We start from the raw sequence: 25,549 nt of genomic DNA, 5'->3' as shown, positions 1-25,549 counted from the left end.
GCTTTATATTAACGCTTATTTTTTCCTAGATGTTTTTGTGGACAAAAGTAATAAACAGATATATAGAATTAGAGGTTTAACATATTTTTCTTCCTTTTTCAAAACATGAGAGACTCTTTAAATATTAACCTTTATTCTACTATCTTTGTCTTTGCTTTTCATGTATATATTTGTATCTTTGTTGTTTAGAGAGTTTAACAAAGTATTTGGTAATTAAGGCATCTCATAAATGTACCTGTACATGTTTTAATTAAGATCTAAACTCCAGTAATCCTCCAGCAATCCAATGAGCAGTAGGTAGAGTGGTCGCCCCATGATCGGAAGGTTGGGGGTTCGAATCCACTGAACGGCTACCCTGAGGTACCACTTAGCAAGGTACTGTCCCTACACATTGATCCCCAGTGTGCCTGCTTAGTGGCTGCCCACTGCTTCACAGAGTGAATGGGTCAAATGCAGAGAGAGTAATTTCCCCACGGGGATCAATGAAGTATACATTATTATTAATCCTCTGCCAGAGTAATAACTTGTTCTTGACTTCTTATGATGTGCAAAATCCAAAGCCAAAACTTCACAATCCGTAAACTAACAGCTGACGTCAGTGGATTTATCTGAACCCTTAAGGTACTGTGAGTGAGACTGATTTTATATTGAGTATTCACCAATTTGGATTTCTACAGATTCAATTAGAGCAGTTTAAAATGAATGAAACTGACTGTTTTAAGCACCATGGAAATAAATCTGCTTTGCAGTTCATTCTGCCCCAGTCAGTTGTGTCTATCATAGCCGACTGTTAGTAACTTTGTTCCTATACAACAGGAAACCATGCTTGCATTACATGACTTCCTGGTTAACGGCCACACTGGAGCATTTAAATAAACAGGCACCTCAGAGATTCTCTCAATTGTCAGCGCAGGTGTGAATCCTGCCTAAACCTGCCATAAAGTAATGTTGGATCCACTTATGTGACATAAATAAATACACGTTCTTGTCTGTGCAGTAAAATAGGCTGTGTGTGTCTTTAGCCTGGCTAGACAGTAAAGTAAATCACATCAGATGTTTTTGTGGTGGAAATCAATCAGACTTAATCAACCTGTCATGGCACTATTTATTTTCTTTTCGGGTATTTAAAACTGGTCAGTTTACAGTTTGTACACAATCAATGACAAACATCACATGTTTGCACAGGATCGAAATGGCACTCCATATTAAAGAGAGAAGAATGAAATGTTTGGGAGGCAATGTGGTTCTCAAAGTATAAAGATTTCACTTCAACCTCGCTCTGCAAATCTGATTCTAAAGGTTACACCGAGTGACACCGAGAGGTCACTGTGCGTGTTTCTTCAGCCAGTTCCTGAGATGCTCCACCTGTGCAGCGACGCTACTCTTAGCTGTGCCTCCAGGGGCGCTGTACTGCTCCACACTGCTCCTGTAGTCCCACACTGAGGACACGTCACTTCCAAACAGAGGGCTGAAGGTACAGAGCAGACAAAGAGAAAAGAAAGAGGAGTTTAAAATTATGGTATGAAAAACATGACAGAAATCAAAGGAAGAGAAAACGATTCATTTGGAAGGTTTTAGGCTTTTAGTTTAAAAGTCTGTGTGTGTGAGAAGACGAAAGCCACCTTATAGCAGTGAGATCTTCCACAGTGAGCTGATTTAGGGCAATGTTTTTGGATTCAGCTGTAAACACAGCTTTGCCAGAGAGACCATGGGCCTCTCTGAATGGTACCTGCAACACACAATAACACAGAGCTACACTGTAACACACAAAGTATTTTGCAGTGAAAAATTCATGCAAATAAACTCATATTAAAAAAAAAAAAAAAAAAAAAAAAAAAGGAATGACAAAACAGACCATTTGATTTGGAAGATTTAATACTGGATACCCTTGCTGACAGATTTATGTCTCCTTCCAGGATCAAACTGGGTAGCTTTCACTTGTTAGATAAACCACTACCCAGAGACTCTAGTTTACCTAGGACTAGTTACTAGGACTAATAAACTTGTATCCTAATAAAGGCTCTGAAGAGTGTTTGAATTCCTATACAAACTGTAGACATCATTTGAAATCATTTCTTTGTAATTACTTCCTCGAATATTGTACACAACTGCATTACATCTGTTCAAGTATGGCAAAAATCATTAGAAATCTAAATTATTCTAGTTGATACAGAGATCACAAATATTTAACTTGATTTCACTGCAAATACTGAAGTTTAACTTTTAAGTAACATGATTACCTTGAACTTTAATACTAATTCAACTGAAGAACTTAAAACTAAATACATCTGAAATGAACTAAACCTGCCACAGCGTGAGGGAGGTTAGTTCAAGAGGCAACAACAACTAGAAAATTAGTACAAAACTGATACTCAGTAATTTGTTATGTTGTTCTAAAAATATCTGCAAGACAAAATTGTAATTGAAATTTAAAAAAATAATAATATAGATTAATTTCATATCCTGAATATCTATAACATCATGTAATAGTTATAATATTATATTATGTAGATGTTAAGGATATATGATCTACTCACCCCCTTCCTCACAAGGTAGTAGGCCAGATCAGTAGCCAGCATGTCAGGACTGAGAGCAGCTTCCATTACAGTCTGATTGATCTAAAACATAAGCAAAAATTAAAGGACACCCTCAACGTTTGCAAGATTATTTGTACACTGAAAAAAGGCTGAAGAAAAACTGAAATTCCTCTCCTTGTTTGGAAAACTGTCTCAACTTCCAGCCTTGAATTTATGGAGCCAGAACCTAAAACCCTACAAAATCTTTCTACGTTAATGTCGTTTGCTCGTCTCCACAGAGAATCGTCTGTCAAATCCTCAGCAGTGCTTGTAATAAAATGTTTAATGCTGGAAGATGACTGACAGCGATGCAATTCTCATAATCCACCTCTGCATACAAACACTGCGGCTCAAACTGCTACGATGTCACTGAAGTGTGGAAATGATTCAGCTTTAAGTGAAGCATCTCATTAACCACACAGGAGTTACTGTTTCCATATTAACTTTTTAACATAGTCTTTATGGAAATCAATTACCATCTACAAACCAAGAAATGTATTGGGTTTATTTTTCAAAGGAAACAGCAGTGAACTGATTGTCTGACCTTCAGAGTTGACATGACTCCAGTGGTCACCTGCAGCACAGCCTGAACATTATCATAGCAGTCAAACATGGCCTCCTTATCCTCCTGAAAGGTGAGCACAGTGATAAAGAGAGCTGGATATTAGGAGAAACTTGACTTCCTTCCAAGTGAAACCACGTGAAGACAGACTTTCATACCTGTAGGTCCTTGTTGTACGTGCTCGGTAGGCTCTTCAGCGTCATCATGAAGCCCGCACACTGAAATACAAAAATCACAGGAAGAGTTTTGTGAGAAAACTGCAGCGAGTAAAGAATGAAAGCAGTAAAGATTATGAGAGCACAGCACGTTTGAATGCTCATGAAAGGTGAAACTGTTGTAGCTGCGAGGCAGAAAACTACAATAAAACTATTATCACCCTCCGCACTGATGAGCCTCTGCCTCCTGTTCCCAGGTTTCATCATACAGAGCTCTGTTGATGATAAATTATGGAGGATCTATTGTATCACTATAATAACATATTAAATTATTAGAAAATAGACTATTTATTAATCTGTGTTTTTCTCCAGTTTGTCGCTGTACTTTTATACTGAAGCCAGCCAACTGTGATTCTAGTGACAGAAAACTAGTGACTGCTTTAGGACACATGAGGGCGCTGGTACTGCAGAGGAAAAACAAGCTGTTCTCCAGAGAGAAAAATCTACAGTTAGTTCCACTTTTAAACATATCGACCCTTTTTTAAGAAGTTAAAATATGAAAGCAAAGAATCAACTATTTACAACAGGAAGAAGCAGGATTTAGGGTCTACACTTGAACTAATGGAAGTGATCTCACACAGCACATTACAGCTATACCAAGATATTGAAAAGAGTTATTGTAGCATCATTGGTGTTTCTATATTATACATATTTTTAGTTATCTGGCAAAATAAAATTGCAAGTGTGAGCTACTGACATGCGTAGAAAGACAGCATTAAAGCCAACCCTTCAGTCTTACCCTGCCAAAGGCACGGCCTGCTTTACTCCTGATCAGCTCCAAACTGTCAGCATTTTTTTTCTGGGGCATCAGACTGCTGCCTGTGCTACACACAGACACACAAATATACATGAAAGGCAATGAAAATGCAGAATAAAATACAGTAGGTCATAGCAGAGAGATCAGTGCTAAATGGACACAACTACAGAGAAAATAATGATTCAAACATAACTTCTCATTTCACTTTATTAACTTCTAACACAGCTTTGTGACTGCAGCCTTTGCACTTTGGGTGCTGTAAATGTTGAATGATGAGATGTACACTTTTAGGCTCAGTTTTATTATAGATTGAATACCAAGATTATGCTCACAGAAATCCAGTGAACTGTCAAACCTCTACAGCACAGGTGTCGAACTCCAGGCCTCGAGGACCGGTGTCCTGGAGGTTTTATATGTGCCCTTGATCCAACACAGCTGATTTAAATGGCTAAATGACCTCCTCAACATGTCTTGAAGTTCTCCAGAGGCCTGGTAATGAACTAATCATTTGATTCAGGTGTGGTGACCCAGGGTGAGATCTAAAACCTGCAGGACGCCGGCTCTCGAGACCTGGAGTTCGACACCCCTGCTCTACAGTTTCTAGAGTGCTTGTTTTATTTTCTCATTCATTTAGAAAATGTAAATAAAGGAAACAGGAATAAGTCAGGGGAAATGGCCCCTTGGAAGAACCTGGCTTCAACTCACGTTAGCCACATTTGAACTACGGGGCTTGGGTTACTTTTTCCCCACTCAGTCCTTTTCCTTTGCTTGCTGCAGCATTCCGATCTCTGTCTAACTGTGATTGGATGTGTAGATTAAAATTATTGCAGTTTCTTTGTTTGTTGTTGATTTAGATTGTTTAATTGAATTATTAGTTTTACACTGATTATTGATTTAATTTGCTTGAAACTACCCATAAAATATGTAATAAGAAACTTTCATGAAGTAAATAAACTCCTGAACAGCTCTCCTCTTATGTGCCAGTAATTTTTTTCCAATATGTAAATCACAGATCTTTACATACACTGATTTTATATGAAAGTGATGTTTCATCTATTATTGAAGTTCATGCACAATGTCACAAATCTTGCTAAAGAACTGCAAAATAAAAGCATGAACCGACCTGTAGGCATCAGAGAGCTTGATGAAGGAGAACTCTTTTGTGCTGTACAGTATCAGGTCCTCGGCCATCTTACTGAGATGGGTCAAACACAATGAAGCCCAGAACAAGAACTCAGCTAAATAAACAGACAAGTGAACATGAAAGGACTCAGAGTAGAGTTCATGTTTTTCACTCCTTGGATCCATGTTAGTCTGAAAGCTTACTGGTGTGTACAGTTTACATACCAACAAAGTCTCTTTGGCCTGTGGCATCCATGCTGTTTAGACTGATGCTATCAAACCCCAGCTCTACAGATCCAGAGGACAGCAAATGTTATAATTTCTGCTCATTTTCGAATTCATATTTTATAAAAAAACAACAGTTAAATGACAAAAAGACATCGGTAACAAAAAGCCAATTGGCCTGACCTCTCTGCAGGAGCTCTCTGTCGATGTTGAATGGAGTCCCAGCAATGGCGCCACTGAAAACAACAGGATTCATTTTATCATATCTGTGAGACCAAAATGAAAGTCACACACGAGCGCGTTCAGGGCGTACCTGCCGAGAGGTAAAACGTTAACTCTTTTCTTGAGCTCCTGAAGCCGCTCCACATCTCTGCTGAGGGCAACAGCGTGGCTGGAGACAGAGATGCACGAGACTGACGTGAACACCACACTGTCTCATATGAAAGATGGGAAAAGTGCAAATATGTCAGTACAGGAAGATTACCTCAGAATCCAGTGGCTCCATCTGATTGGCTGTGCCCTCTGCATGTGGGTGTAACCAGGAAAAAGGACTTCAATTTCTCTGAGTTTCAGAAAAAAGTGACGGAAAATATCATTTTTTTTAAAACTGCAAGGTTACAGCAGAGCATATGTTTACGTATGCCAGCGTGTGTTTGTCTCACGCTGCCGCCCGCTCCACCATGGTAGTTATCAACTGAAGCGCGTTGTCCGTAAGGGTTGAGATTGCGCTTCGCAGCCACAACCTCATGTCAGTCACCACCTGATCAATCAAAACACAATATTTTAACCTTTTCTATTCTGTAACAGTTATATCATTACAGTTTTAATATCACAAACACAGACCTGGTCATTCCTGCTCCTGCCTGTGTGCAGCTTCCCTGCAGGTGCACCAATCAGCTCCTGAGAAAACATGTAGCCACACGACTATGACATCTGTCACCACAGCGATCACCAAGCCCTCAACGGAGGAGGAGATCAGTGTTTTATAGCCCAAAACTGAAACAATAAAACACTCAAATTACATTTTATCGTTGGCAGTTTTTTCCCTCTAAATCCTCCACACATCAGGGTGAGACCAAAGCTATTTTACAGAATCTTACTCTCGTCTAATAGAAATCGCAACAGCCATCAGGAGCGATAACCAGTATCTGAATCCAATATATGTGTATGCATTTTTTTATTGTTTTCAGCAGTGGTAGCACACACATTTATTGTTCTACTAAAATCAACAGTAGAGCTTATAAATTTAATTTTCATTGTTTTCTGGAAAATACTGATGTGGAATAAGCTCTATCAAGCTTCTGCTGCACCATGCAGCACTTTTTGGTAGGATTAATTCAACAATTAGAACACTGTGAACCTGTATATTTTAAAAAATACTTTTCTACTTCCACTATGCTCCTCTTCCCTTTATCCTTTCTCCTCTAACCCCAACCAGTCATCTCATATGGCTGTGCCTTGCTGAGTCTGGTCCTGTTGGAGGTCTCTGCCACTGTCACCAAGCACTACCTCATAAGTCGAACTCTGTTCACTGCACTTTTCTTTGTAATGTTGTAGAGTCTTTACCTTATGATATAAAGTATATTGAGCTGAGTGTTGTTGTGAAAACAAAAGGAAAAAAGACATTCTACAAGCCATAACTCACCTTTAGTCTGCGCTCATTGGCAGTATGAATATCTTCATCTCCGGGTTTGATGACAAAAACGCCTCTAGACCACTCATCAGAAATCTGCAGAAACAAATGAGGAATAATTTTAAAATATAATCCGTAAATAAAATATATTAATACATAGAAAGTTTTCAGTAACTGTGCATGAGTATAGCAAATGTCAGTTCTGGTTACATAATGACAATCGCACCAATAAAGCAGAACCTCAGGACAGAGAGGGCACCCTAAAAATGAGCTGCATGAAAGAAGAACTAAGGCTGTTTAGCAGCTGACACATGTCACATGATGACACCATTGTGCAGCTCACACTCAGTAGAGGAATCCTGCACCATGGCACATTTTCAGCTGTCATCTATTAACCAGCCAAAGGGAAGGCAGTGATACACATAACCATTCAAGTGATTTTCTGCTACTGCAAGCCTGTGGTTGCTCCTGAACTATCTTTCTTAGTTGCGGTTTATGTTGTGACTTCACCTGATCCATCCCGTGTAAGATTTGCTCCATTTCGTCCGTGCTGACAAGCTTTGCCCTCTCCAGAGCTTTAACATAAGCTTTGCTCCCACGGATGTCTGCATCCCACATCCTCTGGTCATAAGCGATTGAGGCATTGAACTTCTCCATAATAGGGTCTGTGTCTCCAACAAATCGACCTCCCCAGAGTTTACTTCCCTGAGAAAGAAAAGGGTAACAAGAAAAAACATTCCAATAGGTTAAAACATTAACTTTACAACTAAAACTCCATGGCTTTGGTTGGTTTATTGTTAGCTAATGTGCCCTCAATGGAGAAGAGACCCCAGTTTGACAGCTTGCTTTTGTTGTTAAGTGTCCAGCTGGGTGTTAAAACAACAAACGCGCCAATGGCCGTACGTCGTTTGCACGCTTACCTCTGTACTGGTCATGTTTAACTGACGGTAGGCGTCTGTAGCGATTTAATGTTGGTGTTGTAGCTTAGCTGAATTAACGCTGAATCGCTCGGACGTCTGGCGAGAACGAGGCTGCTGCCACTGAAGCGGTTGGTGTCGCTTTAAAAAACGTCAGAGGAGACGTCCCGGCGTCTTGCTACGTTAAGGGCTCCGTTGCAACGCAACAGGTGTGCAGTCAGCAGAGTGGACGTCGTTCCGTTGGGAAACGTCTTTTTTTATTATTATTATTAAAATGTTGTACTCTTGATTTCAAACATGGTATCTTGGAAATTGTCTGTAATATATATTAATTAAATCCTAAATGTTGATGACAATTTTTAACTTTTTACAACACTTTTGCGAGGGAGTATATCTTATGTTTTTCATGGTTGAACATTTAACTCTTTGGAAAGACCTCCAAAGTTATATATTTTGCTAAACTAAACCAACGATTAACACAGAAATGTTTGCAGTGATGGTGGATTAATTATCACTCTATCAGCACTGAACAAAGATGCATGTTGGATTTGTAAGAAAATTAAAACCAAAAACGTTTTAATGAAGATGAATACTTCTTAAGGAGACAAGTACACATATTTTGAACATGTCTACTGGAAACTATTTAAGTTGCACTGACTGCTGATAGCAAACACAACCATATATTTAACATTTATCTGCGTTGCTTTTGCGACTTTGATTCCTTTTTGTTGTTTTCAGATCTTTCATAGGATTTTTTTTTAATCTTTGTGTTATTTTGTTTATTTTAGTGTGTTTGTATTGTGTATTGTGTATTGTGCTGTGTACAATGACAATAAAGGGATTCCGTTCAGTTGTCCTGTCCTTCTCTTTGTTATGTGTTGGACACTCCAGTACACTAGATGGCGTTCTGTGTTTTTCTTGCCTGTGGAACAGGAAACAGGCGAAAAGGCGCGAAGTTTCAACATGACTAGGCGTGTTTGTGACAGCAGCGAGCAGTTCAATTTAATACGCCGAAGAGTGTAGAGTTGGACGCTGCTGTTTTCCTGTCTTGAGGTAAGTTAAATTTTTTTTTTTTAAAAAGTTACCTTAAACTCCCTTTTCTCGACAAAAGCTTTGGCTTCATAATACGTGCTCGGGTCGCCGGGATTAGGTTTTTATAACTCTTGGGCATTTAGTGGCGATCTACCGCTGATATTGTTAGCGTAATCGCGAAATCACGCTAATTTTTTTTTTGGTGCAATTTTGTATATATTTTTCTGTTTGTTTGTTTGTTATACAGCGCGTTGTGTGCGCGTCCTGATTGTCAATCAGTCTCGTGCGGTGTCTCCTGTACAGTACACAATGCGTTCAGCTTGTCAAATTTGTGACCGATATCAGGCGCCCGTGATCGTGTCTACAGCTGTCCCTACACATATGCTGATATGTCAGCAGGTTTCTAATCAGTGCCAGCGTCTAAGCATTAACTACCAGTGAAAACTATAGATTCTACTAACCTCGAATAAAAATTGAGCACCCGCCCTTTTCCTGATGGGTGCCCCAAGTGCTTTTTTCTTGAGGCTTTTTCTTCTTCTTTTTCTTAAAGAACGGTGATCACTGTCGGCCTCTCGTTTTTGTTTATTTTTTAATATTGTTTCTGGTTTTGTTTTATTTTTTAAGCACAATTCATCGGCAGCACGTTTTAAAGCTCTGTTTTTAAACCTTAACTACAGCCCATCCCATGTAGCAGTACATTAAATTGATTAAACTCGTGTTATAGATTGATGCTCTCCCGTCTGCTCTCCTGACTATAGTTTGGTCCGTTTCCTGCCATGCGATTGCAGCTCTGTTTCTAGCCACCACGTAGCACATTATTTACCAGCTTGTCCAACTTCAGTAACCCTGCAAACGTTACTGGTGTTTAGTTTTGTCTTCATTTATATCGAAATTGATAGCAGCGCTTCACGTTAGTTCCATTTTCTTCTGCTTATCCTTGGCCGGCTCGCGCGGGGGCGCGTGTGTGCGCGTGCGTGTACGTGCGTGTGTACGTAGGTGTAAGTTTGTGTGCGTGAGTGTGTGTAGATGTGTGAGTGTGTGTAGGAGTGTGTGTAGGTGTGTGTAGATGTGTGTAGGTGTGTGTAGATGTGTGTAGGTGTGTGTAGATGTGTGAGTGTGTGTGTGTGTAGGTGTGTGAGTGTGTGTAGGTGTGTGAGTGTGTGTAGGTGTGTGAGTGTGTGTAGGTGTGTGTGTGTAGGTGGGTGAGTGTGTGTGTGTAGGTGTGTGAGTGTGTGTGTGTAGGTGTGTGAGTGTGTGTGTGTAGGTGTGTGAGTGTGTGTGTGTAGGTGTGTGAGTGTGTGTGTAGGTGTAGGTGTGTGTGTGTGTAGGTGTGTGTGTGTGTAGGTGTGTGTAGGTGTGTGTGTGTGTAGGTGTGTGTGTGTGTAGGTGTGTGTGTGTGTAGGTGTGTGTGAAGGTGTGTGTGAAGGTGTGTGTGAAGGTGTGTGTGTAGGTGTGTGTGTAGGTGTGTGAGTAGGTGTGTTTGTGCGTAGGTGTGTGAGTAGGTGTGTTTGTGCGTAGGTGTGTGAGTAGGTGTGTGTTTGTGCGTAGGTGTGTGAGTAGGTGTGTGTTTGTGCGTAGGTGTGTGAGTAGGTGTGTGTTTGTGCGTAGGTGTGTGAGTAGGTGTGTGTTTGTGCGTAGGTGTGTGAGTAGGTGTGTGTTTGTGCGTAGGTGTGTGAGTAGGTGTGTGAGTAGGTGTAGGTGTGTGAGTAGGTGTGTGAGTAGGTGTAGGTGTGTGAGTAGGTGTAGGTCTGTGTGTGCGTGGGTGTGCGTAGGTCTGTGTGTGCGTGTGCGTAGGTGTGTTTGTGCGTTTGTGATTTTCTGTTTGTTATTGTTATAATCGCCCTCATTGGGGCTACTGTGATTTTTCTTTTCCTGTTTTAGGCACAATCCTTTATGCCAGATGGAGAGAAGGGTCCTGAAGAGAAGGGTCCTAAACAGAGTGCCTCATCTCCCATCGAGTGTATTCGGTGTGCACTTATTACTCTCCTACTCTTTGTTTTAACAATTTAGCTGCTAGCTTTTGGTGCTTGTTTTTTGCTTGGTAATCATGCAAGTCACATTATTGTTTTAATTTGTTTTTAACTGTAATTAAAGGTCCCCTTTTTTTGTCTCTTTTTCGTAGCCTATTTAGAGCTTTATAAACTTAATGTAGGATTAGCTTTATTTCAAGAGCTTCAAAAAAAAAGAGAGAGAAATACTGGAACTTACTGTTTAAGCATGAGAAGATGAAACAGTAAAGCTCTACAAAGACATGGTCATTTTCTCAGTACAATATTCACTAAGAACTGTGTGCTCTGTAACATAAGCACTGAAGTAGAAACAGGTGTGCATTTTAGTCGACGATCACAATGGTTAAACTTTCAAAGTCACATTCCTCGACAAGTCCGATCCACCAGCCAGTCACCTTGGCAGTCTTGATGACGCTTATGTGCTGCAGAGTGAATCTCAGACTGGTGGGAATGAGATGTTTTCACAGCAGACTAACACAGTCGAAATGAAACCAGATCTCTGTGGAAATATGACTCTAGAGAACCAACAAGGTGATTCAGCAAAGCTGCCGTTTTTTTTTTTGTTTGCACAGTTTAGCAATTTGGTAAAAGACAAAGCTCAAGTACCTAAGGTTTCTGGTATCCAGAATCTTTTCCGTCTGGAGATTGGTGTGGGCTCAAATTGTGGTCATAAATATTTTGTACTTGTAAATCAGGATTTGTATGTGTAAAAAGAATTTGTGTGTGCGTAAAAAAGATTTGTGTGTGGACTTAGCCAAAAAACTAAGTGTGAAACTCTGCACTCAAGTTTCAAGGTACAAGTATGAATTTTGACCCTATTTTTCTTCCTTTCATCTCATTGGTCAATGACACGTCAATCACAAATTTAACAATCCAATCAGAAAACAGATGGGTTTGGCAATCAGAGGGGCGCTTTTTTGAACTGCAGGTCCTTGAAGGGTAATACAGTTTGAAGATGGAGGATCTCTATATAAATATCCAATAGAAGCTAGGTCCCCTTACTTTCAGTAGCTGTTGAAAGGATAAAGTTGTGTTATATCAGTGGTTAGAAATACCATTATTACTTTAGGATTTGTTTAACACAAAGTCAGGGCTGACCCGGGACCATTGCTGTGAGTCACAGTGCGCAGCATAAAGGTCCTTTCACATCAGATGCAGCATGTGCTGCTAATGCTAACTGCTAACCAAAAGCCAAGGATCCAGAATTTGTTGCACTGGCTGCTGAGCTCTGTGGGTTTTTGCAGCAGCTCCACCTGTGCTAGATGCACCTGCTCCTTGTTGTTTCTATCTCTGACTTTATGTCCTGTACAAGAGTTTTTTTTTTTTTTTTTTTTTATCTTCAAATGTTCAATAAAAACATGAATCACTAATTCATAACGAAGAAAGCTTTGTAACTATCCCCGCTAGTGAAGACTGTCATTTCCACAACACTGCCCCCCCTCGAGGTCCGCAGTGCTGTGGAAAAGGCTCTGGAGGTCCCTGTATTAAGCACATAATCCTGTGACACAAAAATCACCAAACTCAGACCACCACACACTGTTTTCCTTCATGGTGATGAAGGAAAATGCTGGGATGGCATGTAAAAGGGCATTTATTCCCTCAGTACCTGAAGCTCCATAAAGCACCCCTCCAATAGCCAAACCCATCTGTTCTCTGATTGGATTGTTAAATTTGTGATTGACATGACATTGACCAATCAGATGAAAGGAAGAAAAATGGGGTCAAAATTCATACTTGTAAGTTGAAACTTGAGTGCAGAGTTTCACATGTATTTTTTGGCTAAGTCCACACACAAAACTTTTTTTACACACACACACAAATTCTTTTTTTACACATACAAATCCTGATTTACAAGTACAAAATATTTATGACCACAATTTGAGCCCATAGATTGGGCACAGTGCTAAAAATGTCAAGATGTGAAAACAATGAATAAACTCAGTAACTCAGTCATTCTGTTGGTCAAGTGAGAATAAATGGGAAACCACATGGAAGTGGTTTTCTCCTGTTTGGCAAGTTTGTCCTTAGAAATGCCCATATTATTAAAGACTTCTGTAATAATAAAGGCTGGCTTATTTACAGGTTGCTGTCACTTTCTCTCATGAAAGATTGGAGGAGAAAGATAGCCTGATAGCTGTGTTGGTATTCATTACATTCCTCAAGTGTCAGGGACTGACTAGACTTTGTTAAAGCTCAGTGCTGATCAGAAATTTCCTGATGGTCTCTTAACACACTTTGGATTCATTCACCACAGTGGTGGAATTTTTTTTATTGGATATCCGGGTGAAAGTGTAAATAAATAAATAAAAAGTCTGTGTTTGTTTGATTGTTTCACAAGAGAACTGTAGGCAGGTTTCAAAGAGGCAATGGAGGGATAACCAAGACTGTTTTCATCTTATTACTGAACGTTTCTTTGAAAATGTGACAGATGATGTTCAACAATACAAACACCTTCTGACTTTTGAGTCTTGTTTATATTCTGGCTCTCTTGTCTTTAACAAGGATGGCAATGTTGTTGCAATGCATACAGGAGGGTATCCATATGATGATGCAAAGGGTCAAAACCGAAGTGTCAGAGTTTGAGTATCCTTTGTCCGACATAATTGAACGCATCATTATCCAGATGGTGGAGAGGGAAAAGCTTGTGTTTAAAGAATATGTCGGTTGAAAATGCACTCGACAGCAAGACACTTTGAATGGTGTGAAAAAGCTCGCTGAGAGGAGAAATCTCATAAAGTTTCAAAATGTAGTCAATTATTCAGTGGCTGTAGAAGACAAGAGTTTGAAGGCTTGAGCCTGAGCCCATGGATATTAACGGAGTTTTTAATAAGTCAGGACGTTTAAAAAAAAAAAAAAAACGATTATCGCCTTACTATTTGTTTTAGTATTACAGTATACAATACACGTTTTTGTTAAACTGCTGCATCATGTACCATAAATACTCGTATTGGTGATAATACATTTATCATGATTCTGTGCCTTTGAAGCGCAGGTAAAACAACTTTCCAACCTTCTGTCTGGTTAAATAAAAACTGTCAAATAAGGTTTGAATTTCTACCTTTTCTACTTTTTTATTTCAATTTTTTTTGCATGCATGCATTATTTCACATTTAAAGTCAGTTGAGGCTGAATATATATGGAGTGTTGAACAAAGGTTTCATATTATGATACCTTCTAGATATTTTCAATATGACCAGTGAGATAAATCAATTTTTGCTATTCATAAGGCATAACATAGGCATAACATTAATTTTCACTGAAGATGAAGATGACGTCCTGCTTTATGCTGCCAAAAAACACACCTGGTTATACTTCTAAATTCAGATAACTGAGGTTATTATAGTCAGCCCTAAAAAATCTTCAAAATATGGTACCTTAAAGGGACAGACTGGACAGGTCGCCAGGCTAACACAGACAGCCATTTACATTCACACCTATGTGGCAATTTAGATTCATCATTTAACCTAACCACTATCTATATCAGGAGTCCCCAATCCCAGTCCACGAGGGCCAGTGTCCCTGCAGGATTTACATGTGTCCTTGATCCATCACAGCTGATTTAAATGGATAAATTACCTTCTCAACATGTCTTGAAGTTCTCCAGAGGCCTGGTAATGAACTAATCATGTGATTCAGGTGTGTTGACCCAGGGTGAGATCTAAAATCTGCAGGGACACCGGCCCTCGTGGACTGGGATTGGGGACTCCTGATATAGATAGTGGTTAGGTTAAATGATGAATCTAAATTGCCACATAGGTGTTAGGGTTAGGGTTACCCCTGATCTATATGGTTTTTGGACTGTGGGAGGAAGGCCTTGATGGCCCATCTCTACGGAACAGAGCCTCATCTATGAAAGGGATTAGAGCAGGACCCCAGAGTCTAGATGCTGGTGGTGGAGATGAAGATGGTGGCTTGGATGGAGCCTGAGTGATGAGAGGTGGCGATAAAGAGGGGGTGGATTTGGCATCTGCAAAGAATGACAAATGCACAGTGAGATTTAAAGTGTGCGCGATGAATGCTGATTGGCCTGGAGAAGGCCAGGAGAAGACAATTAGACTAGAACAGTGATGTCACAAACAGCTTGATAGCATGGGAAAGTTGAAGTGATGTGAAGCATAGATTTAACCGGCAACACCTGAGAGCGGACATATGTCCGACCATAGATCTTCCTTATTGAACTTACTGTCGTGGAATTTTGTAAATACAGTCTGCAACAGGGAAAGAGCTGTGATCAAGCTATTTATGTATTACTGCGCAGGAGAGCCAACGCACACATCAAACTTCACAGTCATGCCAGCTCTGCCCTTGGGATGTCTCAGCTCTTTTAAACCCCTCCACACACACAACTCTCTGTATCTTTTAGTTACAACAGGTTTCTTTCCCACGGGCTGTGGCTGGGCAGAGAGCAACTCCCACTATCTTTTCCCAGGAAGCTCCTGGCACTGGCCCTGACTTTCATCCGTCTGAGCAAAAAAGTTAGCAGATAACATAGTGAAATATCATTACGCCTAGCTAAGCAGTTTTCCTTACAAGGTCGTACAGACACACACACACTTCACCTAAGCATACAAAGGTTATACCAAATCCTACAGTGAGATTCTAAATACATAAATCTAAATGTGAGGATAAACTAGAATTTTCCATAACGTGGCATAAGCTTCATTTTACAAAGAGCACAAAGAACAATGAGTTTTATCTCAGAATCTTCCTTGTATCCTTAAACTCCTCCAACTCATTAATCAGGTCACTTTGAAAGTCATGTGTTCTGGCTAGGAACTATGTTAGGAAGGTGGAGGCAGATTCTCTTAAAGCACTGAGCAGCAGCACTTTCAAACTCACCGACATGAAACAAGCACTAATTAAATACTAACCTGTGTAACTCCCCGATCATTCCCGCCCAGACACCTCCTCCAATCAAAAACCAATCATGAAATTATTAACATAGTCTAAGAGAACACAAACATACACAGACTCTCAACCCCATCCAGAGACATGCAACGCTTAACAATGGTCCAAAAGTATGGGCTCAAATTGTGGTCATAAATATTTTGTATTTGTAAATAAGGCTGCGTAGTTTTGAACTGAGTTTTGTAACCTTGTAAACTAAAATATGTGAAAATTTTATGTTTGTGCATTTACAGATGACAATTTGTGTGTGTGTAAAAATGATTTGTGTCTGCAAAAAATATTTACACGAGTTACAATTTTATTTATTTATTTATTTTTGTTAAGATTTGGTTACAGATACAAAGCAAAAGAACTACATGTAAAACTACGCTCAACTTTATGGGCTCAAATTGTGGTCATAAATATTTTGTACTTGTAAATCAGTTTTGTACATGTCAATCAGGATTTGTATGTGTAAAAAGAGTTTGTGTGTGTAAAAAAGATTTGTATTTGTAAAAAGAATTTGAGTTTGTGTAAAAAAGATTTGTGTGTGGACTTAGCCAAAAAAATATGTGTGAAACTCTGCACTCAAGTTTCAACTTACAAGTATGAATTTTGACCCTATTTTTCTTCCTTTCATGTGATTGGTCAATGTCATGTTGGCTATTGGAGGGGTGCTTTATGGAGCTTCAGGTCCTGAGGGAATGAATGCCCTTTTACATGCCATCCCAGCATTTTCCTTCATCACCATGAAGGAAAACAGTGTGTGGTGGTCTGAGTTTGGTGATTTTTGTGTCACAGGATTATGTGCTTAATACAGGGACCTCCAGAGCCTTTTCCACAGCGCTGCGGCAGTGTTGTGGAAATGACACAGTCTTCACTAGTGGGGATAGTTACAAAGCTTTCTTCGTTATGAATTAGTGATTCATGTTTTTATTGAACATTTGAAGATAAAAAAAACCCCAGAAACTCTTGTAGAGGACATCAAGTCAGAGATAGAAACAACAAGGAGCAGGTGCATCTAGAACAGGTGGAGCTGCTGCAAAAACCCACAGAGCTCAGCAGCCAGCGCAACAAATTCTGGATCCTTGGCTTTTAGTTAGCATTAGCAGCACATGCTGCGTCCGATGTGAAAGGACCTTTATGCTGCGCACTGTGACTCACAGCAATGGTCCCGGGTCATCCCTGACTTTGTGTTAAACAAATCCTAAAGTAATGATGGTATTTCTAACCACTGATATAACACAACTTTATCCTTTCAACAGCTACTGAAAGTTAGGGGACCTAGCTTCTATTGGATATTTATATAGAGATCCTCCAGCTTCAAACTGTATTACCCTTCAAGGACCTGCAGTTCAAAAAAGCGCCCCTCCGACAGTAGTGATGTGTCGGTCACGAACGAAATGGCTCTTAGAGCCGGCTCCTTATCGCGAGCCGTGGGGTTTTTTTTTTTTTCTTTCTCTCACCCTCTCTCTCTCGCACTTTTTTCCCGCTTCACTTCGCATGCGAGCCTTGTGCTTTGCGCTGGGCAGAGGGGGGAGGGCCGGTAGTTACACTCGCAGTAGCACAGGAACAGAACAGGAGGGAGAGAGAGAGAAAGAGAGCCAGGCACAACAATGTCACATTAGAAAGATATAGTAATCATCCACAACTATATTCAGTTGCAGATGATAAAGGATTCCCGAAAGTTTATTCATGCAGGCCTATATGACAGAGAATGTGCATTTTCTTTTTGTTTTCATATTTTAATTTATATTTAATTGTGTTGTGGTTTGCAGTGTTTTGTGTTGTTTCATTTTAAATTTGTTTAAAAGAAAAAGTTGAATATTTAAATAGTTAAAAGTTGAACAGTGACTAGTTGGTTTTTGTATTATATGATTTATTTATTACATTTTATGTGGAGTGAATAAATAAAAGTATATTTACGGTGGCCCCTAGAGACAAAGCAGCACGTACAAACTTCAAAACTTGTACAAAACACAACAGAAGTGCTCCAGAATGCTAGGCCCAGTGTTGAGCTTTTGTTACCTAGAGGCTACACAAGCCAGCAAGTACCAACGACCGGATTTGGTGTGTGGTAGTAACAGGTAAATGAACTTTTTTTTTAAATTATTTTAATATATATGAGTGCTTGTGTATAAATACACAAACAATACACATATGCTTTCAATCGTGTAATTTAAGTGATCTAGGTAGCTCTGTTTTGAAGTTCAGTTAACGCTAGAAATGTGTTTTGGAGTTTGTATGTGTTTTGTCTCTAGGGGCCACTGTATATATTTATATATAAACATATATAAATAAAACCACTTTTTTTACATTAGTAATTCCTTTTGTGCATAAGTTTATATTATTGTTAATAATAAATAAATTAAAGCAACAAAACAACCTGAAGAGCCGGTTGGGAGCCGAAAGAGCCGGTTCTCTAAAAAGAGCCAGAAATCCCATCACTATCTGACAGCCAAACCCATCTGTTTTCTGAGTGGATTGTTAAATTTGTGATTTACATGACATTGACCAATCAGCTGAAAGGAAGAAAAATAGGGTCAAAATTCGTACTTGTACCTTGAAACTTGAGTGCAGAGTTTCACACTTACTTTTTTGGCACACACAAATCTTTTTTACGCACACACAAATTCTTTTTACACATACAAATCCTGATTTACAAGTACAAAACTGATTTACAAGTACAAAATATTTATGACGACAATTTTAGCCCATACAACTTCCCTGGCTGTGTGTGACTTTCAACTTACAAGTACGAATTTTGACCCAATTTTTCTGCCTTTCAGCTAATGGGTCAGTCTTAGATAGAAGTTAGCATGTGCAGCATCCGCTGTGAAAGGGCCTTTATGCTGCGCAGGTGACTCACACCAATGGTCCCGGGTCAGCCCTGACTTTGTGTTAAAGTAATACTAAAGTAATAATGGTATTTCTGTCCACTGGTATACCACAACTTTATCCTTTCAACAGCTACTGCAGGTTAAGGGACCTAGCTTGTATGACCCCTATGGGATATTTAAATAGAGATCATCCAGCTTCAACCTGTATTACCTTTCCAGGACCTGTAGCTCAGTAAAGCACCCCTCCAACAGCCAAAACCATCTGTTCTCTGATTGGATTGTTAAATTTGTGATTGACATGGCATTGACCAATCAGCTGAAAAGAAGAAAAATTGGGTCAAAATTCATACTTGTAAGTTGAAAGTTGTACACAAGCAGGGAAATTGAGCGCAGAGTTTTACACATAGTTTTTTGCTTTGTATCTGTCACCAGACCTTAACAAAAAAAAAAACTTGTGTAAATGTTTTTTACAAACACAAATTCTCATCTGTAGATGCACAAACATACAATTTTCACATATTTTGGTTTACAAGGTTACAAACCTCAGTTCACAACTCCACATTTGATTTACAAGTACAAAATATTTATGACCACAATTTGAGCCCATACAAAAGTGGTTACAGTGGCCTCGAGGCAACAATATGTTTGTATGATGAAGCTGATGCGTTTAAATGGCACAGTATTTACCCAGTGATCTGCTCATTTTCACGGTCTTGGCTCATGACACGCGACACAGCTATGCCACAATCTTCTATTCTTCACCAAAAGACATACGTTAATACTAATAGAAATCATAAAAAGCATTAGAAGTAACATATACATCTAAATCACATAAATATCCAAAATGTCAGTTACCTTTCTCCACACATGGTCGCATGGCTCTCTAGGAACTCTGGATTGAATTTTTAAAAAACAGATAGGGCAAGGAAACTTCTGATGTCGATTGAACCATTTGATTATTAAGTTTCTCACATGCATGAAGTTAATGTATACATTTCAAAAAGCAGTATAATAATATAAAAAACTCAACCTCTCCAAGAGAAATTTCCATGTTAGACTGCACAGAGGGGACTGAAACAATCTGGATCTGTATGGCAAAAATATGAAGAGGAAAACTGACTCCACAAGTTTGGCACTGTGCTTTTGGCATGGAGGGAAATTCAATAGCATTGAGGTGTCGAATTAAACTCACGTTGCTGGGGAAAAACATACTGTCACGGTTCTTGAGTTTCTTATGTTTTGGTTTGATTGTGTATTGTGGGTTATGTTCTGATTCTCTTATTTTGTTGTGTTGATTATTATTATCCTGTGTTTCGGTTTCTGTTTCTGTATTTTGAGCCCTCTCTGTTCTGTGTCTAGTCTGTGTGCCTGCCCTGGTTCCATGTCTCTGTTTTCCCGCTGTTCCCATGTCTGTGATGTCATAGTTTCTGTCCCTGTCGCGTGTTTCCTGTTTTACTTTGAAAGTCTGTCTCATGTCAGTGTCTATAGTTTTGCTTCCCTTGTTTCGTTAGGTCTAATTTCTCCCAGCTATGTTTCCCTCCTATGTCTCATGCCCTCAGTTTCCCTCAGTGTATTTAAGCCCTGTGTTTCTCTCTGTCAGTGTTGCATTGTACCCTCACCAAGCTGTGTGTTCTGTCTGCTGTTGTGGACATTTTAAATAACCTGCAAACACCCCCGTGAGCATCTTTTGAATTCAGTTTAATAAACACATTGCAATGTGGAGAGAAACATCCCAGCCAAACACTAGGGTGATCTCTGAAATTTGGGTGGGGTTGCTCATCTTATATACTCACACGACACTCTCAAACAAAGACCATTCGACAGCACATCATATGTCCCTATACATTCTGTCCAGCTCATCCTTGACCCCCTCCCATGACCACCGGTCACCTCCCTTGAGCAGGGTGCCTGGGTGTCTTCCACTTTACAATGGGCTCTCTGTGAACGTGCACTTAACATGGGGACCACTTGTGATAATATTCTACATGCATGTATACAACTGGTTAAAGGAGGGATCTTGCTATAATAAAGTGATATGGTTAAAATATGTGATCAATACAAAGAATAAAGAAATGTGCCAGTACAATTCCATCCTTTGATTCATCAATGAAGAATTAAGAATAATTAATTAAGAATCACATAAAAACACATGGAGATTTCTTTTCTAACTACTGAACATAACATCAACACAATTGCACACTCAAAGGATCTCACAATGTGTATCCTTCCTACAGTCAGAAGGAAAAAACAAATTCACACTTTATGGTCATCCTCACTCTCACTATCCTCTCCTCTTTATCTGAGTCTCCACCCTTTGTTCAAAGGATGACAGTTATAACATAAAAGAAAACAAAAATATACGATTATACACAGAAATATGAAGCAACATTAGTCGTTCATCTGCAACAAGAAAACTTCAACCTTAGCTAGATCAAGTTATTTATAATGCAACTGTAGGTTGAAAGGGCAGAGCACATCGTACACCCTTGTTGTCTTCCTCAGCATCTAACCTTTGACCTCAACCACTGTCCAGGCTGTCAGCTGTGCCTAGAGTGGTCCCTTCTTCTTTCTGCTACTCTGAAAAAAAAGAAAGAAAGAAAAGAAAACTTCTCATCTGGCCTCAGTCTGGAGTTCCCCCTTTGGGGCACCTCCTTTACTAGAAGGAAAAGAAATTCTAACCATTTGGAAAACATATCAAACATTTTGTAACATGGTTTTTTGCACCATGTTACAAAAAAGAAAGAGAAATTTGGTGATCTGGGCCCATGAGAAGTCCATAACAAATAACTTGGGTATGGATGAATTTGTTAAGAGTTTTTGGAAGGGGAAACAGCAATTCATTTTTCATTTTTCCTCATGAGAGATTGTCACCTTGACGTGGTCAGGGGGTTGGGTGCCTCAGTGACCCTAAGAGCTAGACCAGCAGAAGCTTAGCCTTCAGGTGGGACACCCAAGTTGGACAGGTCTTAGGGTAGAGGCCTTACAAAGTGCAATCCAAGCACATGACAAAAACAGGTATCCAGAGCACCTTTACACCACGGGGTTAGTGCTTGTATCCACCTATCAAGAAGGGTATCAACTGTGGTGGAATTTTCTGTTAATAAAGTCTGCAACGCAATCAGCTGTGGCCAAGCTTTTAATTACTGCATGCAGGAGAGGTAACACACATCTTCGTGGGAGTTATTAATACACCATATATTCTCGTAAAGCGCAGTTTCTCTTCTTTTCAAAACCGTTTGCATTTTCTCTCTAGCATAAATGATGACGGAGTTACAGTTATTTAAAGAGCGCTTGTAAAATGGGCCTGGCGTCGGGCCCATGGTCAATAATTGGTTACTTTCAGGTATGCGTAGGCAGATGCAACTTTTGTTCCTGAGAAAAAACAAAAGAAATGGAAATAAATGTGTAAATGTACACAGACCAACTCATTTATCAACAATGCCAAAATGTTTTGTAAACCAAGACATCAACAATCTTGACGTCTTGGTTTACAAATAGTTTGGCTACAAAATGGAGGTTCTGCATTGATTATCTTATTCTTTTAACAGTTTGACAGTCAGTGAAGGTAATTAGAAATAAATGATAACTTTGTTGATCTTTTGTTGTATGTTTGTATAGTTGCACTGATTTTGATGCTGTAAAATGAATCATACTGAATGTTCTTTTGATATCAACAGTGTAGTGTTAGTAATTGGAAATAAATGATTAATTTGTTCACCTTTTTCCTGTAGATATGATGCCACGCAAAGCTGGCGTCGTAGCTGTTGGACTTAAGGTGTTGATTTTCTCCTATAATAACACATTATAGGATATTAATAATGAATAAATCATTTATATACCTTAACGACATTATCTTAATTTCTGAACTAGTTGTGCATTAATTTCACAGACCGGAAAAGAGGCACCGCGACAAGGCGTAGGGGGTGTGGTGCCTTCCGTAATCCTTGAAATGAACGAAGGTGCATCTTGTGAAGAGAGTCTGCATATTCCTAATGGCTGTGGAGAGTCCTCAAATCGTGGTAGGAAGAGTGAAATATTAAGCAGTTTATTTTCCACTTAGTTTTAGTTTTCTGGAAAAAACAAGCTTTGTAGAAAACTCAGTTATTCTGAGTCCTGCATTAGATATAGATGCACCAAAATCATGTGTTTTCATGATTTTGGTGCGGTCAAAGTAATCATATTGAATGTTCTTTTGATGTTAACAGACACAGTACACTGGGTACACTGGTAGTGTTAGTAATTGGAAATTATTGATTCATTGGTTCATCTTTCTCCTGCAGGTACAATGGCCCCCAAAACTGGCATCCAAGCCGCTGGACTTAAGGTGCTGATTACCTTACTGGTGAGTGATAAATGAACTGAAAGAAATAAATAATTTAAAAACTGCTTTTTGCATTTATTTGACTATTATTTTTCTAATATTAAATTTTTTTTGATGATCTGAAACATGTTAGTGTCAATTAAACAAAACAAAGAAAAAAAGGGGGCAGATACTTTTGCACAGCACTATATATAAAATTGGCAAAATCACATAGCTCTTTAACATGTTTATTATCACTGTGAATATGTTTTAATTACACTCAAAAAATCAAATTGGGTGGTTGCTACATGCACAAGATCCAAACTTGTAATTTGTACTACATGATACAATCTAGTAAGAGTGGTCAGTTGCCTGACTAGATTGTATCATGTCATCTCTACAAAAACAAATTAAGTTGCTGAATTTCATGCAGGTGCTACAGGATTTATTTACATTCACCATAGAAACATGGAAGTATTTAGTTCAAATTACAAGTTTGGATCTTATGCATGTAGCAACCACCCAGTTTCATTTTTTTGAGTGTAGGAATAACTTAAATATAATTCTTTTTTTTCCTTCTTGTTTATTTTTTATTCCCAGGAGCTTTGGGATTGGTGCAGTCGACGTGATATAATGCCTACCAGCAGCTGCAACTCTACTGAAGAGTGCTGTGTCACATATGCCAAGTGTGTCTCACGTGGCATATGTGACACAAAGACATGGGGCAGTTTTTTTGGCTATAATCGTAAATTGTTCATATATAATATATCGCCATATGAAATACATACCAATACATTCTTGCTTCTCAGTAAATCTGTTTGTCTAGTGAGAATAGGCGGGAAACCACGTGGAAGTGGTTTTCTCCTGTATGATAATTTTGTCCTTACAAACGCTCATGTTATTAAATCTGCTTATAATTTTAAGACTGGTCAGCTTACTAATAACATCACTGTTACTTTTTCATATGAAATTCAAGAATATATGTGGGATTGTGTAGCTGTAGAAGACGTTGTTTGCTATGGTTTTGATAATAAGCGTGACTGGGCTTTGTTAAAGGTCAATGACAGTATGCCACTGCCCAATGGTCTTTTACCACACGTTAAGTCAGTTTCTGACACTGAATGTTCTAACATCTTCATTATTGGACATCCTAATTGCGAAGGAAAACAAGTAGATTTTTGTTCAGTTGTTTGTCCTGAAAACCGCAGACAGGTTGTGGAGGAGAATTGGAGGAAAAATCCAGGTTCCAATGATGATTACGTTAATCGCGTGGTAAAAGAAATTCCAGAACTCAATGACATACTGGCATACAAATCTAAATCTCATCAGGGCTCTTCTGGTTCTCCTGTGTTTAACAAGGAAGGTAATCTTGTTGCAATGCATTCAAGAGGATACTTTTACCATGATGCTAAGGGTCAGCCTCAGAGCCTCATGGATTTCGGTTATCTTTTGTCTAGCATCATCAAGGACATTGAATTGCAGATGGTGTAGAACAGCGGTCCCCAACCTTTTTTTTGCGCCACAGACCGGTTTAATCTCAGACAATATTTTCACAGACTCGCCTTTAAGGTGTCACAGATAAATACAGCAAAATGGAATAATACGACCAAGACAAAAACTGTGGTATTTTGTAAATATAATAATAAATACGAATTCACTGTGTAATTGTGTAACTTTATTAGCAGTGTCCTCCTGAAAATGCTTTGACAACACTGAGAGTAACGTCGTCCTCTCTGCCTCTTAATGCTTTCTGGGCGCTATGGTAACATGTAAATATTTCTTTCAAATTGAGAAACACAACTACGAAGACCCAGGGAAACCGAGTTAACAATAAAAACCCTGAAAACCATAAATTTCACACCCAAGCCTCAACTCTCATGGCCCAGCACCAAACGACTCACGGACCGATACTGGTCCCTGGCCCGGAGTTTGGGGACCGCTGGTGTAGAAAAAAAGTTTTTCTGTGTTGTAGTGATGTGTCGGTTGCGAACAAAACGGCTCTTAGAGCCGACTTTGAAGTGAACGACGCGAGCCGGCTCCTTATTGGGAGCCGTGGGTTTGTTTGTTTTTTCTCTCACCCTCTCTCTCGCACGTTTTTTCCCGCTTCACTCCGCACACGAGCCGTGTGCTTTGCGCTGGGAAGAGGGGGGAGGGGCGGTAGTTACACTCGCAGTAGCACAGGAACAGAGCGGGAGGGAGAGACAGAGAAAGAGAGCCAGGGACAACAACGTCACATTAGAAAGGTATAATAATCATCCACAACTATATTCAGTTGCAGATGATAAAGGATTCCCGAACGTTTATTCATGCAGGCCCATATGACAGAGAATGTGCATTTTCTTTTTGTTTTCATATTTTAATTTATATTTAACTGTGTTGTGGTTTGCAGTGTTTTGTGTTGTTTCACTTTAAATTTGTTTAAAAGGAAAAAGCTGAGATTGAAATGTAAATGTAAAGTTTAAATGTAAATAGTT

The 25,549-nt window shown here is 39.3% G+C and overlaps 1 protein-coding gene across 1 annotated transcript; it reads right to left on the bottom strand.

The window, feature by feature from the left end:
• Positions 1-1,085: 1,085 nt before the first annotated feature.
• Positions 1,086-8,136, bottom strand: asl (argininosuccinate lyase). The gene is made up of 16 exons (XM_063488274.1): positions 8,011-8,136; positions 7,601-7,795; positions 7,103-7,186; positions 6,301-6,357; positions 6,120-6,217; positions 5,942-6,019; positions 5,771-5,848; positions 5,641-5,693; positions 5,458-5,520; positions 5,234-5,348; positions 4,093-4,177; positions 3,297-3,356; positions 3,121-3,204; positions 2,538-2,618; positions 1,623-1,729; positions 1,086-1,468 (listed from the first exon to the last, which is right to left on the bottom strand). The coding sequence occupies exons 1-16, from the start codon at positions 8,023-8,025 to the stop codon at positions 1,324-1,326; spliced, it is 1,398 nt and encodes a 465-aa protein (XP_063344344.1). The 5' UTR covers positions 8,026-8,136; the 3' UTR covers positions 1,086-1,323.
• Positions 8,137-25,549: the final 17,413 nt, after the last annotated feature.

This window comes from Pelmatolapia mariae, linkage group LG10_11, assembly GCF_036321145.2.
Source record: "Pelmatolapia mariae isolate MD_Pm_ZW linkage group LG10_11, Pm_UMD_F_2, whole genome shotgun sequence".
In the NCBI taxonomy this organism is placed as follows: domain Eukaryota; kingdom Metazoa; phylum Chordata; class Actinopteri; order Cichliformes; family Cichlidae; genus Pelmatolapia; species Pelmatolapia mariae.
The sequence above is the reverse complement of the archived record's forward strand: the minus strand, read 5'-3'. Positions and strand labels throughout refer to the sequence as shown.

What these genes read in the sequence shown, in the direction of transcription:
- asl (XM_063488274.1), bottom strand. An exon ending in GCAGGAGCAGGAATGACCAG is followed by an intron (nt 6,218 to 6,300) that starts GTCTGTGTTTGT and finishes TTGATTGATCAG; the next exon opens with GTGGTGACTGACATGAGGTT. An exon ending in ATGGTGGAGCGGGCGGCAGC is followed by an intron (nt 6,020 to 6,119) that starts GTGAGACAAACA and finishes TCTGAAACTCAG; the next exon opens with AGAAATTGAAGTCCTTTTTC.